Source organism: Sitophilus oryzae, unplaced genomic scaffold (genome assembly GCF_002938485.1).
Source record: "Sitophilus oryzae breed Bouriz unplaced genomic scaffold, Soryzae_2.0 scaffold_979_pilon_pilon, whole genome shotgun sequence".
NCBI classification, from domain to species: domain Eukaryota; kingdom Metazoa; phylum Arthropoda; class Insecta; order Coleoptera; family Curculionidae; genus Sitophilus; species Sitophilus oryzae.
This window is the reverse complement of record NW_022147615.1, coordinates 238,719-255,171: the sequence shown is the minus strand read 5'-3', so window position 1 is coordinate 255,171 and position 16,453 is coordinate 238,719. Positions and strand designations below refer to the sequence as shown.

General features: G+C 34.6%; 2 protein-coding genes across 5 annotated transcripts in view; one reads left to right on the top strand and one right to left on the bottom strand.

Annotated features, from left to right (window-relative positions):
* LOC115891191 (ankyrin repeat domain-containing protein SOWAHB) overlaps window positions 1–16,453 on the bottom strand; it is a 329,208-nt gene that overhangs the window by 218,028 nt on the left and 94,727 nt on the right. The window lies entirely within an intron of this gene.
* The window catches only part of LOC115891190 (homeobox protein araucan-like), a 117,650-nt gene that overhangs the window by 79,579 nt on the left and 21,618 nt on the right, over window positions 1–16,453 (top strand). For all 4 annotated transcript variants that reach the window (XM_030911595.1, XM_030911594.1, XM_030911596.1 and 1 more), the window contains one exon: window positions 15,794–15,912. In XM_030911595.1, the coding sequence (XP_030767455.1) occupies window positions 15,794–15,912 (119 nt within the window). The remainder of the gene's footprint in view (window positions 1–15,793; window positions 15,913–16,453) is intronic.

Below are 16,453 nucleotides of genomic sequence, written 5' to 3'. Positions count from 1 at the left end.
GGTCTCTCGCTTCCTAGCCCAACTCCTTATGCACTGCTCCACAGTAACTTGCTTAGCGATAATTCAATGACGGTATATAAACAAAAAAAACAGGTTTATAACAATATCTTGACGATTTGAACTGGCGCGCGGAGCGTGCTGACCAATAGCGCCTGTTATCACCTGTGACGTAGCGACCAACCTGCGCAATATCATACCTTGTATTCTTTGTGCCATGATGCGGGCTCAAATTATTGCTGCTGATTTCCTAATATTCATGGTCCCATCTTAGTTTTGGTTTTCTTCTAGGTCTCTTAATTCCTCTTGGTGAGTACAATGCTGCAATTCCTGTGGGCCATTTGTTCCACTTTCTTCTATATAGTGTCGCTGTAAACAGCTTTGGGGATATAGCGTCTTCCTGTCGTATTCCTTTGCCAGTTGGGAATTCTGGGGTTGTTTAATACTTTTTATTATGGCTTCTTTGTATGTCACCGCGAAACACACTCAATTTCTCGATTTTTTTAAGAGAAAGATCGATTATAACGGCAGTAGACCGGAGCTTGGAGAACAGTGCAGTCGTTATCGCTGAAATACACACACCGGAAAAATCTAGGGATATAATTTTATTAAAGTTAAAAATAAATGTTTTGAATAAACAACCACATATTTGTAGGCCGATTCTTTCTACTTCGATTGAAACGAAGTAGTCACACTAGTTATTTCTAAATTTGAGATATTTGCAGAAGTGTTTGTGCATTTTTTGTCAAATGTATAAAAAGCACCTAGCATCAATTGTTCGCATTTAACCTGTACTGGCTATGTTTTTTTGATAACTGGCCAGAATTCATTCAAATAACTCTGTTTAGTATTAAACGACGTTATGGAGCGTAGGCATCTTAACAGAGACGAAATGCTAAGGGCCATGGGTATGCTCGAAGCTGGAATGCGCCAAATCGACGTAGCTAGAGCATTAAATACAACGCAAAGTGTAATATCGCGATTAAGTGCACGCTACGGTGAAAGTGGTGATGTTGCTGAAAGGCACACAGAGCGACATCGCATTACTACCCCTCAGCAAGATCATTTTTTACAATTAAATGCTCGACGCCGACCGACTCTAACAGCACCAGAGCTTAGTTTAATTCTCCAGGAAACACATAATGTAACCGTGAGTCCTGACACTGTTCGCAATAGATTAAGAGAGGTCAACTTAAGAAGCAGACGCACTTGGAGAGCTCAACCCTTAACGAGAGGAAATCGAGAGGTACGATATTTGTGGGCTCAAGATTATGTTCAGTGGTCGAATGAACAATGGGCCAATGTTCTCTTCACGGATGAGTCACGCTTTGGAATTCCTCGGGATTCGAGAAGGCTTAGGCTATGGAGAGAACCGGGAAATCTTATTCGGTTGGATCATGTTCAGGAAGTGCACCCTTATCAAGGTGGAACAGTTATGGTCTGGGGAGGAGTCCAGTTAGGCCGAAAAACCGATCTCGTTTTTCTTGAAATGTTTCTAACAGGAATCACATATCGTGATTTAATTCTTGAGCCTATCGTGTTACCATATGGCAATGATTTTGGGAGAAACTTCATTCTATCATGCATGACAATGCACTGCCTCATACAGCCAGAGTGGTAAGTGAGTTTATCAATGCTCATCAATTAAACATCTTACCCTGGCCGGCACAATCTCCTGACCTCAACCCCATCGCGCACGTATGGGACGCGGTCCAAAGAAGAATTTTGAGAATGGGTATGCCTCGTGAAACTCGTAGGGATCTGGTTCGGGCCGTGAATGCAGCGTGGCAGGCTGTACCTCAAGAAGAGATCGACAACCTGATCAGGAGCATGGAGAGACGATGTAGGGCTGTAATGAACAGTAGAGGAGGCCATACCATTTATTAAGTAAAAATGGTTTTATCTTTTTTTTTTAATTCACAGTTTAGAATAAAAAAAAATGTGTGAATTTTTTTGAGTTCAATAAAAATCAAGGTAAATTTGAAAAAATCGGTAAATTTCGCATTTTTATTTGCAATACGTCCTGTAAACTATTTGTTTATTTTAATTTTATTATATCAGAAATGCAAATAATAAAATTACTGACGATGGCTGGATAAAATTGTAATATCCCTAGACTTTTCCGATGTGTGTAGTTGCGTGATTTTATTTTCTTTATTATTTTTCTTCTTGATTTTCTAATTTTTAAAACTGACTTGGTATTTTTAAAATTTTTCTATATAGTAATGTTATTTAAAATATTTATAATAGCACGCCCATGACTTGCTTGCGAACAAAGAATTTTGTTTCTCCGCTACAGAACGGATCGACGTACTGTATGTCATTCTTCCGCAATCAATTTTCACAGTATTCTTGTCCAAATTCTGCTAAACATCTCACGTAAATATCTATTTTAAGTCAATCAAATATTCTTTTCAAAACAATAAAGAAAAACGGAAAGAGTAAATATAAGCTTTTAAGAGACTCTCTCTTTATATACCTATTAATGGAATAAAGTGTTGTCGTTATCTTTTACTACCGGAAAACATATTTTCCGTCGATGGGGAAATTACGGAAAATCCGGCCACGTCGATACTAATACCGCTTTTAATGCCTTAATTCCAGATAAATCGATCTTTTTACAACTTATAAATTAGTTTCCACCAGCTCCTTTCGATCAGTTTTAATGCAGACCGTATATCATCGCGCTAAGCAGATTTAAAACCTGGGCTTTGGGGTGGTACCACACAAAAAAATACTCTTTCGCGTATAGAATACACCTGAAAACTGAAAAATCTCTCGTGTGTCGTCATACCTCTTACGAAAGGTGGTATATTGTGCCTCTTTCTGTAAAAAGAAGTTTTTTAGTTAACATTTATTATGAAGTTTTAATTAACATTACTTCAAGAAATTGTTAAGTAATGCGTTACTTTTAAGCGTTTTAAGCGTTTTTTTGCATTGTGAAAAATTTAAGGAGATAAGATGGCTAAAAATTACGAGGAATTAGTTCTAGACCTGTTAGTAAACTTTTAAAACTCTTCGATGTAATATGAATATCAATGGTCCTAAAGCCTTCGATCAAGTCAACAAGATGCTGCCATATAAAATATAAATATACCTATACCGGGTGTTGCATCGTCGAGCGGGACATAGGAAATCCCATGTAAATTTTAATGGGGTCATTTATTGGCTTCCCTAATTATTTTAGAGAATAATTCTATTTAGGTTTATTGAAGAGCACTAAATCCCACATTCAACAGAATAACTTTAGATATTTTTGATTAACCCGTTTACGAGTTATCGTCGATTTCTTTTAAATATTTCTCCTTTCTTATGGCCCTGTATTTACTTATGAGCACCAGTCAAGGTAAAAGATAACTGTCAAATGAAGTTGTCATTTCAGAAATTTATCTATTTAGTGATTTATTATTATTATTAAAAATTCATACCAACATCGAAAATATTAGCCATGAATTACACTACCGAAGAAAAAGTATTGATGATTAAATGGTATTATCAAGGAAATAGTTATCAAAAGGTGTCGGACATGTTTGCTGCTCTGTATCCGAATAGACCGATACCTGGAAAATCTACAATCGCAAGGAATATCCTGAGATTTGAGACCAAAGGTACCCTAATAAATGACTGCAGATGTGAAGCAAGGCAGGAACAAAGAGAAGATGTAAGAAATGATACCGACTTGGGAGTTTTATTGTGCGTGGAAGGGAACGATGGAAAGATCAGCACAAGGAAACTTGAGGATGAAATAGGAATAGATCACACTACAGCGTTTCGAATTTTGAAACGACATAAATACTATTCCTTCAAATATGAAAAGCACCAAGAGCTACGAGATGGGGACGATACGGCGGCAGGCGTTTTGTTTTGATATGATGGAAAGAGCAAACACGGATAGGGAATTTTTAAAAAACATATGTGTCACTGACGAATGCACGTTTACCTTAAATAATGAACCCAATGTTCAAAATTATCGATATTGGAACAAAGAAAACCAACACAGGTTTGTCGAAACAAGGACGCAATATCCACAGAAAGTAAATGTTTGGGCAGGGATATTCGGACACAATATTATCGGGCCATTATTTCTTATGCGAAATTTAAATGCAGAATATTATATGGAACTACTCGAAAATCATATTTTACCTGCTTTACATGATGCCGCTAGGAAAAATCAGGAAGTTTGGTACCAAATGGATGGCTGCCTGGCACATAGTACCCTGGCTGTTCGGGAATATTTAGACAATAGTTTTAACGGAAACGTTATCATACAGTAAATTGGCTAGCAAGGTCTCCTAATATTTCGCCAAATGATTTCTTTCTCTGGGGCCATTTAAAAAACAGGATATACAAGGATAAAAAATACCCAAATCTAGACGAGTTAAAAAACGCTATTTCTGCCGAATGCAATAGAATTTCAGTTTACCAACTAGCGAATGTAAGAAGAGAATTTTATGATCGCCTGGGTTATTGTCTAGCAGTCGATGGAGGAATATTTGAACATCTTAAATCCTAAAGTTCTAACAATTTAATAGTACCTAAATCAATAAGTTATTGAATATTGTAATAATACTATAATTAACCTAGTAATTGATTACTTTATTTTACTTTAATTCATATTAATTTGTATTTATAAATACATCTTTAAGATTTCCGATGTAGGAATGAGTTTTCAATAATAATAAAAAGCTTTATAATCTGAGAGAAACAAGACAAACAGTGGAAAAGGGTCGTGTATCGTGTAGGATATCGATAGTCCTTCAGCGGAATCGATAATAATTCTTTGGCAGAATACGCGGTAATTTGTTGTACGCAAACAAGCGTACCGGACACAATTACATGGCATCGCTGTCCCACGCCGTCCGCGATTTTACTTTACGACTTGTTGGGGCCGGTCAAGCGGTCCACAATTGTTTGTGTGTGTGTGTCGATGCCCGGCCCACTCGCCGTTTAAAGCTGTCCCGTCCATCGGACAATTTGTTATCTATTGAACGGCCAGCACCGATTAAATTTCAGCACTCTGTAGCCTAGGAAGGAGACAGAACTCTATTTTTGGTATTTTTTTTCGGAGTTCCATTATCCTGATTTTCTAATTGAATAAAGGCGCTTTGAAAGAAATAAACGTCGTACGCCACTGGAAGAGAATCTTCGAGCTTAAGAAGCCTTTTAACGCTCTTACCAAGAACATTCTGCTGGAATGTGCCATTCTTTTACTTGTTTTCTTTTATTTTTCGGGAGGTATTCGCATGAAAGTTAACCTATGACGGCATTGTGTGGCATTTTTCTGTATTTTTACCCACAAGCCAGTACAAATACGCATATATACACTGTCATAGCAATAAACCGAATATAATCCATTTTCTTACAGTGAATGTGGCCAAAAAGAACCCCTATCCATCTTATTTTGGCCTCTCCCGAGACCCCATTTTCTCGGGGGAGTATTTTTACCCCTAGAAAAGATTTACTTTCCGAAAATATATAACGTGAGGTTTTTTTCTTCCCGTTAAGAGGAAAAGGGAGAGCCTGACAGTGAATAGAGGTGTCAGTGGTGTGGAAATCGTCCATCATAAATGGAAAATCCTCTAGAGACGACAGCATGTATATTGGGGGAAGAAAAATGAAGTCATTTTAGTTAAAAAAAACAATTATTTTGCATACAATTTTACTTTCTGTACGTATTTTATACAGGTACACAGGTTTGACAATTTTTGTATTCCTTTTCATAAGTTATTCGGGATTTAAATGGAAGTAGTTTGGATATGGCGGTGGATCAGCCTGAATATCTGTTACTTATTTCGTTTTGAGCCATTTCTGGTTCCAATTCAATCAGCAATCCACACGAAAGAGAACTAATCATAGACAAACAAATCTCATGGTAAAGAGTGGGACCGCGTTCCCGTAGCGCAACTCAGAATAACAATTTTGAAACCAATTAGCAGGACCATGGCAGGACGTACTTCTTTATTGCTATCTTTCTTTATTATGTGTGCTTTATACGAAAAAGAAAGAGATACGTATAAAACGTATCGTAAGACATTATCGCACATTCTGGCTGGCGGAAAATTTAAATTAGCCATTATTAGTAGTATTCTTTCATTCTGAAACTGAAAATTTTCACTTAAACTGATTTATTCCCTATACCACGTAAAGGGAACGTGGTGTAGGGAATAAATCAGTGTAAGTGAAAATTTTCAGTTTCTTTCAAAACGAAAGAATACTACTATTATAAGGGAAATTATAAAAAAAAAGGAAAAAGTGTACTGTTTTATTAACATATTTATTTATACATAAAAATAAATAAACTTTTTATAATATAATAACAAAAAATAACAGTGTTTATTCCACCCACCTACCAATTTGAAATGCAGAAGAACTGACCGTTGCAGGAAACGATCGGCCAATTTTTTTAAAGGGCATTAAAAATCTCATTTTCGAAAAAACTGCCTAATTGCAATAACAAAGTGAATATCCAAGCAAAGAAGACTTTACGAGAATCATGATCCTGAACTATTTTCATGTTCAGTTGTAATCCTAAAACAAAAGTAAAATAGGTATATTAATAAAGTTACTGGTTACTATAAACCAGCTATAAACTACCGACCCAAAAAATTAAAAAAAAATAATTGTATTAATTTGTTATGTTAAGAGAGGTTCGAAATATTTTTGACACTACTACTTCTACTTTTTTCTTAATAAGATGATAAATATAACTACTTACTTTTATTTTAGCGGGTGTCTTTAACATATCTATCAGAGAAAGGGGACACAAATACATATAAAAATAGATGATACTGGCTCCTGCAGCAAATAAAATAACAAATAGTATAACCTAATATTATAAGTAACAAAATATAAATACCTATACGGAACAAAGGAATTTGTTCCCTATCCGTATTCGTAAGTCAATAAAATGGAGAGTTTAGAAAAAAAGGTAAATTACCAAAAGAAAAATTAACAAACATGACGAATTGTCATGATGTTATCATCTTGGTTGTCATGATGACGAAAATGAAAGGCGATTGTTCTAATTTCTATTTAGAAATTACGTTTTATATGGCTGCTTCTTTCTCTCTTGTTATATTAGAATGAGATAGTGGGCCCGATAGACGCAATGCGCAGATCAACATAAATAGAACGAAATTTTGCGTTCTGAGTTGCGCTACGGGAACGTTGTCCCTCTCTTTGCCATTTAATTTGCCAGTCTCTTTTTATTTGTTTGTCTATGGAATTAATTAAAAAATATTGACTCAAAACTGACAACTAAAGAGACAGCTTTATTTATTTGTCAAATTACATAGAAACCAACGCCAACCCAGCAAAACATTTTTTCTACTCGTAATAAATTCCTTGAAATAATAATTTCTGAATATTTTTTAAAACGTATCTATGGAAAAAAATATTGTTTTATACACGACGATAAAATTGCATTATCGTCTCCCGAAATTAAAATTTTCGGTCGATGATAAAATACCATTTTTCTACAAACGTCAAAAAATGACAAGTCGCGTAAAATGACACTTTCTTTAATTTTCCTACGTTACCATGACACGGTGCGCAAAACTAATTTTCTACATCTGGACATGTAAAAAATGTAGAAAATTAGTTGCTGTAGAAACTTAATTTTCTACGTGTAGAAAATATAAAATTTTCTACCTACCCAACCCTGCGCTTCTCTGATTTTCATCCAAAGCTTTTCCGGAAAAGGGTATCACGGGAAAACCCGTAGGTATATAAGGGAAGGAAAAGGGAACGCACTTGGAAATAAAGTGGCAGGCCTTTAAATCATATCTGTCAAAAAATGGGAAAAGGAGGATTTTCCAATATATATATATCTAAAGGTGCGAGATGATTTAGGGGAGACGGGATGAAATGAATACCGTGGAGGAGATTTTTTCTCCACGCTTCGGTCCCCTTTTGTTTTTCAAAAGGGCTTTTATTGGTCACGTGCCGCCATATTTCAACCGTCCCACCTATTTTCAAATCGATGATCGGATCGCTATTTGATATTGGGGGGGAATAGTGTCAGATAAATAGAGATTTTTTTGATATAGATTTATAACATTAATATTTAGGTATTTATGTATCAATAAGGGACGCAAATGATGCATTTATCAATCTTCCGGTATATTTTTGTATTAATGTTATTGGTAGGAACTTTCTTTGTTTCCAGGTTAATACTTTATTAAATGACCTGTTTATAAATTGACGGTTATTGTCAAACGAAAAATATGTAAAAATTAAAAAAAAAAACGATTAAAAAAAAGTCGCCTTGATTAGGATTCGAACCTGCCTTGCTACGGCTCCAACGTAATAGCAGCGTAAGGTCCTAACGTCTTAACCACGCGGCCACCGAGGACTTGAAAGATTCTATGTAAAATTCTTACTTAAAAGATAATGTTTAGTCAAAGTACTTTTTTATTTATAAACATTTATTTAATTCTGTTTTTAGTACTTGTTCTTATAGCGGCAACATGGATACATTATCTGTAAAAATTTCAACTGTCTAGCTATAAAGGTTCATAAGATAGACCTTTGTAACAGACGGACGGACGGACAGGCAGCGAAGTCTTAGTAACAGGGTTCCCGTTTTTACCGTTTGGCTACGGAACCCTAAAAAATACCTTCAGTGGCTGGGACAGAAAAAAAATTTAGCAGGGGATGTCGATGAAACTGTTGTCTTGTAAATTTACTATACGTGACATTAACGATCTAAATATTTTTTTAGAGTGGTTAGATGAGTGTCCATTTTAATTTTACATTATTTGTCAAAATTTCTACTGGATTTCATGGTTGTTACCTATAAAAGGCGGAGGGAATTAAGGCATCTTTAATAATATTGTTTGTAAACCAAAAATAAATCTTAGGATAAGTCCAAGAATTACCCACACTGATAAAAAAGATTGACTTGACCTAAAGTCGTCATCGTTTTTGAAAAAAAAAAATTAGTGACAAGAGAATTTATTTTAGCGTAAAAGAAAATATTTTGCCTGAAGAAAAACTCTCTTAACTCAAGAAAACTGGTTCTCTTGAAAAATTAGAAAATTTCTCTTGAATCTATTTTCATTCAACCAAGTGCAAGTTACTTTGTTTTAAGATAATAAGAAAAATACGCTAGAAAGTACTTCATTCAAGAAACATGGCCATTTTTCCAATAGCTAAATACTCTTTTGATGAAAAATAATAACGACACGCAAAGACGATGACGAAGGACGGTATATACAATCAGTCGGCAGTCCGATCAGTCGTACATCATAGTACGTACGGGTTTTGTTGCTTGGAATTTTCCACTTGGAATTTTGCATAATCTTTTTAAACGCATCTCGTATAACAAATTAGTGATAGTTATTAACATGCATTTGTCATTTGGACAAATTTTAGGATATATGGATTCTTTAAAAGAGTTTCTGAAAAAATGGAAATTAGAGCATTTATTTGCTATATTTGAAGGTAAGAGACATTTACCTAATGCACCTGTTTAGATATCATGTGTGACTATAGATAGAATAAGAATATAGGTATCGATTTTTTTATGCAAATAATTACAACATTTTTAGAATTTCAAGTCGTAGTATAAAAATTCAAAATGTGACCAAAGCTTATCATTTTAATAATTTATATTTGCTTTACTTTGATTAATCGTGATGTAACATTTTTTTGTAATTTGTAGAGTGATGAACCACCCCAAAAAATACCAAGGAGTGAAGAAGCAGAAATAACTACTATCGAGGAAAATAATATCACTTTACTTACTACAGACCAGGAAAACCTAAATTTATCAGAAAATAATATACCTCGTAATATGCCTGTATTATGATGTATAGACTTCTCTTAGATCAAAATAAATTTTAGTCGAGTCAATAGTATTCGCTATTGGTTTAAGAAAAGTGTCTCTTTAATCAAGAAATGTCCCTTTTCAATCAAGAATTTTTGCATGAATCAAAGAGACTATTGTTCTTGTAGCAAGAAATTCTTTGTATATTAATTTTGGGTCAAGAGTGAAATACATTGGACTGATAGATTCTTCTATTCTCTAAAGTAATTTTTTAAAGCTTATGAAAAGATAGTTAATGCTTTGGGCAAAGAAACGTCGTTCTTGGCCCTATTGAAAAGCGCCATTCTTTTGGGTCAAAGTCATATTCATTTCGACTGAGAGATCCTTTTTTTCAGTGCACTTAAATATTGGCCTGCCATTATTGAACGCCCTGTCTAAACAAGGATTATACACGTAAAAATACCAACCAAACCAAATCACAGATCGAAAAAGTCAACAGAACCCCATTCGACAAATATTTGCCTACTCTACGAGACTCTCTATCATCCAGTCACCTGGAAGTACCGAGTCAAAGGTACCGCCCTCGAGATAAGCGCCGTTTATTTTCGTTGCTTATCGGTGAAAAGTCGCGGTCTTGACGTGATTGATTCGATTGTCGGTACTGGCGTGAGTTTACAGAACCGGTGGTACGATAGCGTCAAAATGGCGGCCCGTTTGATCGCGACCAGTCAGATTTCCTGCTGACTGCTGCGATGACACTTTTAGCTGCCAAGATACTGGAGCAGATCAAACAAGAACGCGAGAAACGATTGCTGATAAGAATGGACTTTTTTTTTGATAAAGTGGTACCGATAGTAGTGTGTTAAAGCGGAAAAATTTGAACGTAGGTACTTTATTTTGTTTGGGTTTAATTTGTTTATAAACTTACGCAATCGTATTACCGTGTGATCCGTATATTGAGCTGTTTTTTTTAATGTACCAGCAACTTTGTTCGCGTCGAATTAATCATTTGTATTGGTGATGATAAAGCAAAGCAAGAATTTCTATTAACATACAAACTGGATAAAATTTTCTCACATTTATGTCAGCATGAGAAAAAACAATATGGCGATATTATTATATAACTTGGTAATATTTGAGGGGTAGTTTCATCTCGTTGGAATTTGACTTTCGAACAATCCGTTTGCCAAAAATAAGCTTTTTACGTCAAGCAGTTTAGGCAGAATCGTGGTTAAGAAATTACCCAACTTTTTGGAACACCCTGTATGTTTTTTAAACAATTTCAAAATATGTATAAAACCAAATAAATTATGCTTGTCGAAGCGTTTTCCCGAAAGACTAACCGTTTTTTAAATAACAAACATTGTAATATTTGAGGGGCGTTTTCACCCTCTTGGAATTTGAGATTCGAGAAATCCCTCCTTATCGAACCTCTAGGCACCCCACAGTCAATCCGTTTGCCTAAAATCAGCTTTAAACGTCAAGCAGTTTAAGCAGAATCTTGATTACTCATATTTTATGAAACACCCTGTAAAAATTTATAAAAAATCTTAAAATATGTTAAACAACAAAATAAACTATACGTGTTTAAGAGTTTTTTCCGGAAAACTCACCGGTTTTTAAATAAAAAATATTTTAATATTTGAGGGATAGTTTCACCCCCTTAGAATTCGAGTTTCGAAAAATCCCTTCTTATCGAACCTCTTCACCTTAAAGTCAATCTCTTTTCCATGTTTCTCTCAAGATGAAACTCTTCTAAACATTCATACATTACAAGACATCCGAAAAACAAGCAAATATTATGTGTTTGTGTTCAGATGTCCTTTCAAGTGTTGGGAATATGAGCAAAAAGCCGCCGAAAGATGGCATACCAAATAAAGAGCGATCTCTCCGGGCGGAAAAAACAGCGAGCTACACTCGCGGCCTGGTCTCAGCAATGCCGTTTCGGCATTCCGCCGGCTGATAAGTCTCCGAAAAGCATGTTCGCCATTGTTTTTTAGTCCAAGCCGCTCAAATAATTAGTTGCTCAATCGATTATTCCAGCACCTCGTTCGTTTCGAGCCCATTGGCGTAACATTTAAACACCTTTCTGTCTTTAATAACACTATCTGAAAACATCAGTATGTAATTTTATAGAAGATGGATTTGATTAGATTTGCGGAGGTGGCTTTTGGTCAATTCTACTGCATTATTTTCACTCTCTATTACATTTTCCAGACTTATCCTTTTTATTAAGTCTTGTAGCTTGAAAACTGAACCCTCCATATAGCCCTTTATCGATATCATCTTCTAGTAAGGGAGTCATTCCAAAAAGGAGTTTTTCCAAACTGCCTTAAGACAGCAATACTTGTCCCTCTGCATAAAGGAGGAGATAAGGATCAAGATTCGACTATCGCCCAACTGCACTCCTGCCCACATCATTGAAAGATTGATTAAAAAAATGCTTCTATCTTTTCTCCTTAAATATACAATACTTACTACCCATCAATTTGGATTTCTAAGTAACAGTTGCACAAATGATGCTAGGTTCGACCTTTTTAATAATGTATACTCTAGTCTGAATGACCATCACTCTACAGCTACAATTTTCTGTGATTTCTCTAAGGCTTTCGACTGTGTAAATGATAATATCTTAATTAAAAAATTGCAATACTATGGATTCAGGGGAGTGCCGCTCGAATGGCTTAAGTCATATCTTGGCAAGAGAAGGCAGCTTGTGAGGATTGATACGTCTAAGTCTTCTTGTAAGCCTATAGAATGTGGTGTCCCTCAGGGTTCAGTACTTTGCCTTATTTTGTTTCTGGTATTTATCAACAATATTGCAAATCTAGACATTAGCGGTAAAACCTGTCTTTTTTCGCACGATACTAGTTTCACTTGGAGCGGCCAAGATGTTACGGAACTATATAATACTATATCCAGTGACTTACGCACCATTAAATCTTACTTACTTAGCACTTAAGAAAGCGGAGCACGATCTTTATCTGCCAACCCCGAGATCAGAACTAGTTAAAATCTCAATATTGTACAATGCCAAAAGTACAATCATCTGCCTTTGGATATCAAGTCGCTTTCATTCTTTTCCGCATTTCGCAAAGTTCTGAAATCATACTTATTGGAGAGAGCCCAAAGAGGAGATGCTGGAGATGCGCTAAACGACTTTTTTGTTGATGTTTAATCTTGAACAATTTTGAATTTTAAAATTTTGATCATCTGACACATTAGTTAAAAATCTAATATTTAATATTTTATTAGATACGTCTTTTTTTGTGGTCTGTAATGTCCATGTATGTTTTATTTGTAATTTTAATAACGTTAATTTTTTTGAATTGATTTGTATTGTATGATATTTTTTATTATTTGTATATTCTTTGTGCTTTTGTTTGTTTTGTAAATGCTTTATCGATGAAGCTATTTTGGCTTTTTGTACAATAAAGGGTTATTTATTATTATTTTACTTTTCTATCCCTTGGTCGACTAGCACCCAGGACTTTATTTCCTTTACCTAATTTGTTCAGCTTATCATCTAATACAAAGAACTGTACACAGATAATCTCACTGACATATTCTGCCGTTTCTTTTTCCTATTAAGATGGCTTCGTCTGTAACGAACAAGCTCAAAATGCCTATTGAGAACCATCTCAATTTTGGCAATGGACTGTTTCCTCTGCCTCTGTTTCTGTTATGCTGAATTTTTCTATTATTCTTCGATATTTCTTAGTCACAGCCTTGTTTACAATGTCAAAGAATAAAAAAATAAAAACAAGATTCAAAAATATTTAGTAAGTTTATAGTAAATATAGTAATAGCAAATATTAAACCAGTGTTTACAAGATCAAATTCGATTATCAAAATATAAGTCATTTACGGCGTAGAAAGCCTTGTCTAGTAAATAAGATTTCAATGCTTTGCGAAATGAAGAAAATGATGTTATGGATTTGATTTCAAATGGCAGGTGATTGTGCATTTTTTTCGAGTTGTATAATATTGAACTTCTAACTAACTCTGAGCGTGGGGTAGGTAGATAAAGATCTTGCTCCGCGTTCCTGAGTGGATAAGTGTGAGATGGCCTTTCTTGAGAAGCTAATACATGCTTACCTATTAGGCAAACGGTTTCAAATATAAATAAGGAAGGAAGAGTTAATATTTTTAATTTTTTAAAAAAATCTTGGCAATGAGTTCTGCTGTTTAGTCCCAGTGAATATCGAACAGCTCTCTTCTGGAGCTTGAAAATGCGGTCAAATTGGGTCGCAGAACACGTACCCCAGAATGGATATTTTTTATTTGAAATTACGTCTTGTGAAGCAATTTCCAGACCCACAATTCATGTACACAAAGCAATTCTTTTCCTGTCTTCACATAAAATGATGTTATTAGACCAGACTTGGATCTAATTAGCTCGTGCTTGTATTTTATCAACTAGACGGACTCTTTCAAAGAATGGCGCGAAAACAACAATAAATAAGCCCACATTAAGGCCGGGACACACGCTCTTACACCGCTAGAATTTTAAATAAACGCAATAAAAGCCATAAACGACATATAAAGACTTTAGTGCAATAATAAAAAAGGGCATTAAATTTTCGCGCGCGATCTTGGGCAGTGTTTTGCATACGCGGCATTGGAGAAACGACTGCTTCCTCCCCTCCCCACCGGACCCCTTATTTTGTCCTGTCAAGCATCTAGTAGGCGTTAATTTATGTTCAGCACTTTTGTTTTTATCCTTGGCTATTTTTTTATTGGGCTTCGGGAGACAATATCAGGCTATAAAATCCGGGAGAGTCTATATGCATCTGATTCGCTAACAGAATCTATCCTGAATAAAACAAAGTATGGTTAGTTTCGGCATCAATAAAACAAGAACTGCTAAAACGACTTTAATGATCTTCGCTCGGAATAGCAGAATAAAAATTAAAATATCCAAAAAATTCACAAAAAAAATATTTTTAAATAAGTTTTGGTTGGAACTTTGCTATCTTCCGGAATTGATAGTTCATGTCGCGCATGCTTATAGCTTATTGGTAATAACTACATATTAAAAACATTATACAGTATGTCTCCGGATTGTCTTTACAAACTCTTTTATTATAGTCATTTTAAGAAAAAGGCATTTTTTATATAAAGTTTTGCTTGTTTCATAATGGTTAAGCCCGTTTATACTTTTCCAAATTTCCATACCGTTTTAGAGAAAATGAAAAAAAAAACATGAAAATATGGTTGAATTTTCCTTAGTCCTAACAATTAAAAGGCGATTCTATGGTAATATAGTTTCAATTTGATTCTTTGATAGATTGTTATTATTAATTTTGATTAACGTCATATTTTTGCTGTTATTAAAGTATCACATTTTTCGATAACTATTATGACTCTTTGACTTTTAGGACTTGAAAAAATTCAACTATATTTTCATGTTTTTCTTTTAATTTTCTCAAAAACGATATGCAAATTCGGAAAAGTATAAGTGGGCTTAACCATTATAAAACAAGCAACATTTTTTATGAAGAATTTCAATTCAATCAAACCAAACTAATTTTCTAACTAACAAATCAATCTCTAAAACTTAAAAATTAGAATAAGTAATAATAAATTTCTACACTGAAAAATATGGCTGTCAATTTGGTTCTACACACATATTGCGAAACCACGCGATCCTTATCGTGCCGCAGAGATCTCTGGGTATACGAGTGTTCTTCTCACGATGCCATCACATTCCGCAGCTGTCATCTGTCAATTCGTGTTCCCGTATTACTAACTAGACGCGCGAGAGTCAAGTCAAGGTATCCACCTCCGTATACCGAGTGGTACCAGTTTTTAACGAAGACTTTTCAGTGTTGTAAGAACTACACGTAGATAGATTTGAATAACTACTTATAGTATCTCTGTATATGGGCTTTTACCCTGTATAACAAATAATATGAAACAATATATAGGAAAATGTAATTTGCTGACGCACTTTTTTCTTGTTTTTTGTTTTATTTTCGTATTTTCCCTAAATTATTTTGTTTAAATTTGTTTTTTTCTTTACAGAGTAATCCGTATAGTTTGAAAGATGCCAGTGGAGCGGCTGACATGTCAGCTTGGACCAGTGCAGGACTTCAACCGACCACTGGGTACTATCCGTACGACCCAGCTTTAGCTGCTTATGGGTATGTTAATTTTTTTTATTGAAATTCATCAGAAATAGATTTATTTTCAAATAAATAAAAAAATCATATTATGCAGCTTAAAACAGGACAAGGAGCTTCGATAGTCTTCTAATTTTCTATTAATGCTTAAAACAAAAATCCTTAATCAGCAAGAAGAATTAAACAGCATATTACTAATAAGGTAAATTAAGCTAAATAAATAAAGAAACAATATTCGGCTTGGTACAAATTAATTAGTCATAAAAATACATCAAAAAACCATTTTGGTTAATGTAGCAAAGTCCGATAACCTATCTTAATGGATACGTGTGTTACTTTACGTTGATTTATGTTCAGTTAAAAGCGAACTAGAATCAGATAATGAAATAGAACTAGCGTTTTTTTTCTATTTTTACAAAATTTGCGGTTTTTGTGAACCGATTCAAAGAAACTACTATTTTTTAGAGAGAGAGCTATTTTTGTGGGCATTTCTTTAACAAAAACTGTAAGATAAAATCAATGTTTCCTCGAATTAGTTTAAAATACGAATTCTTACAAGAAG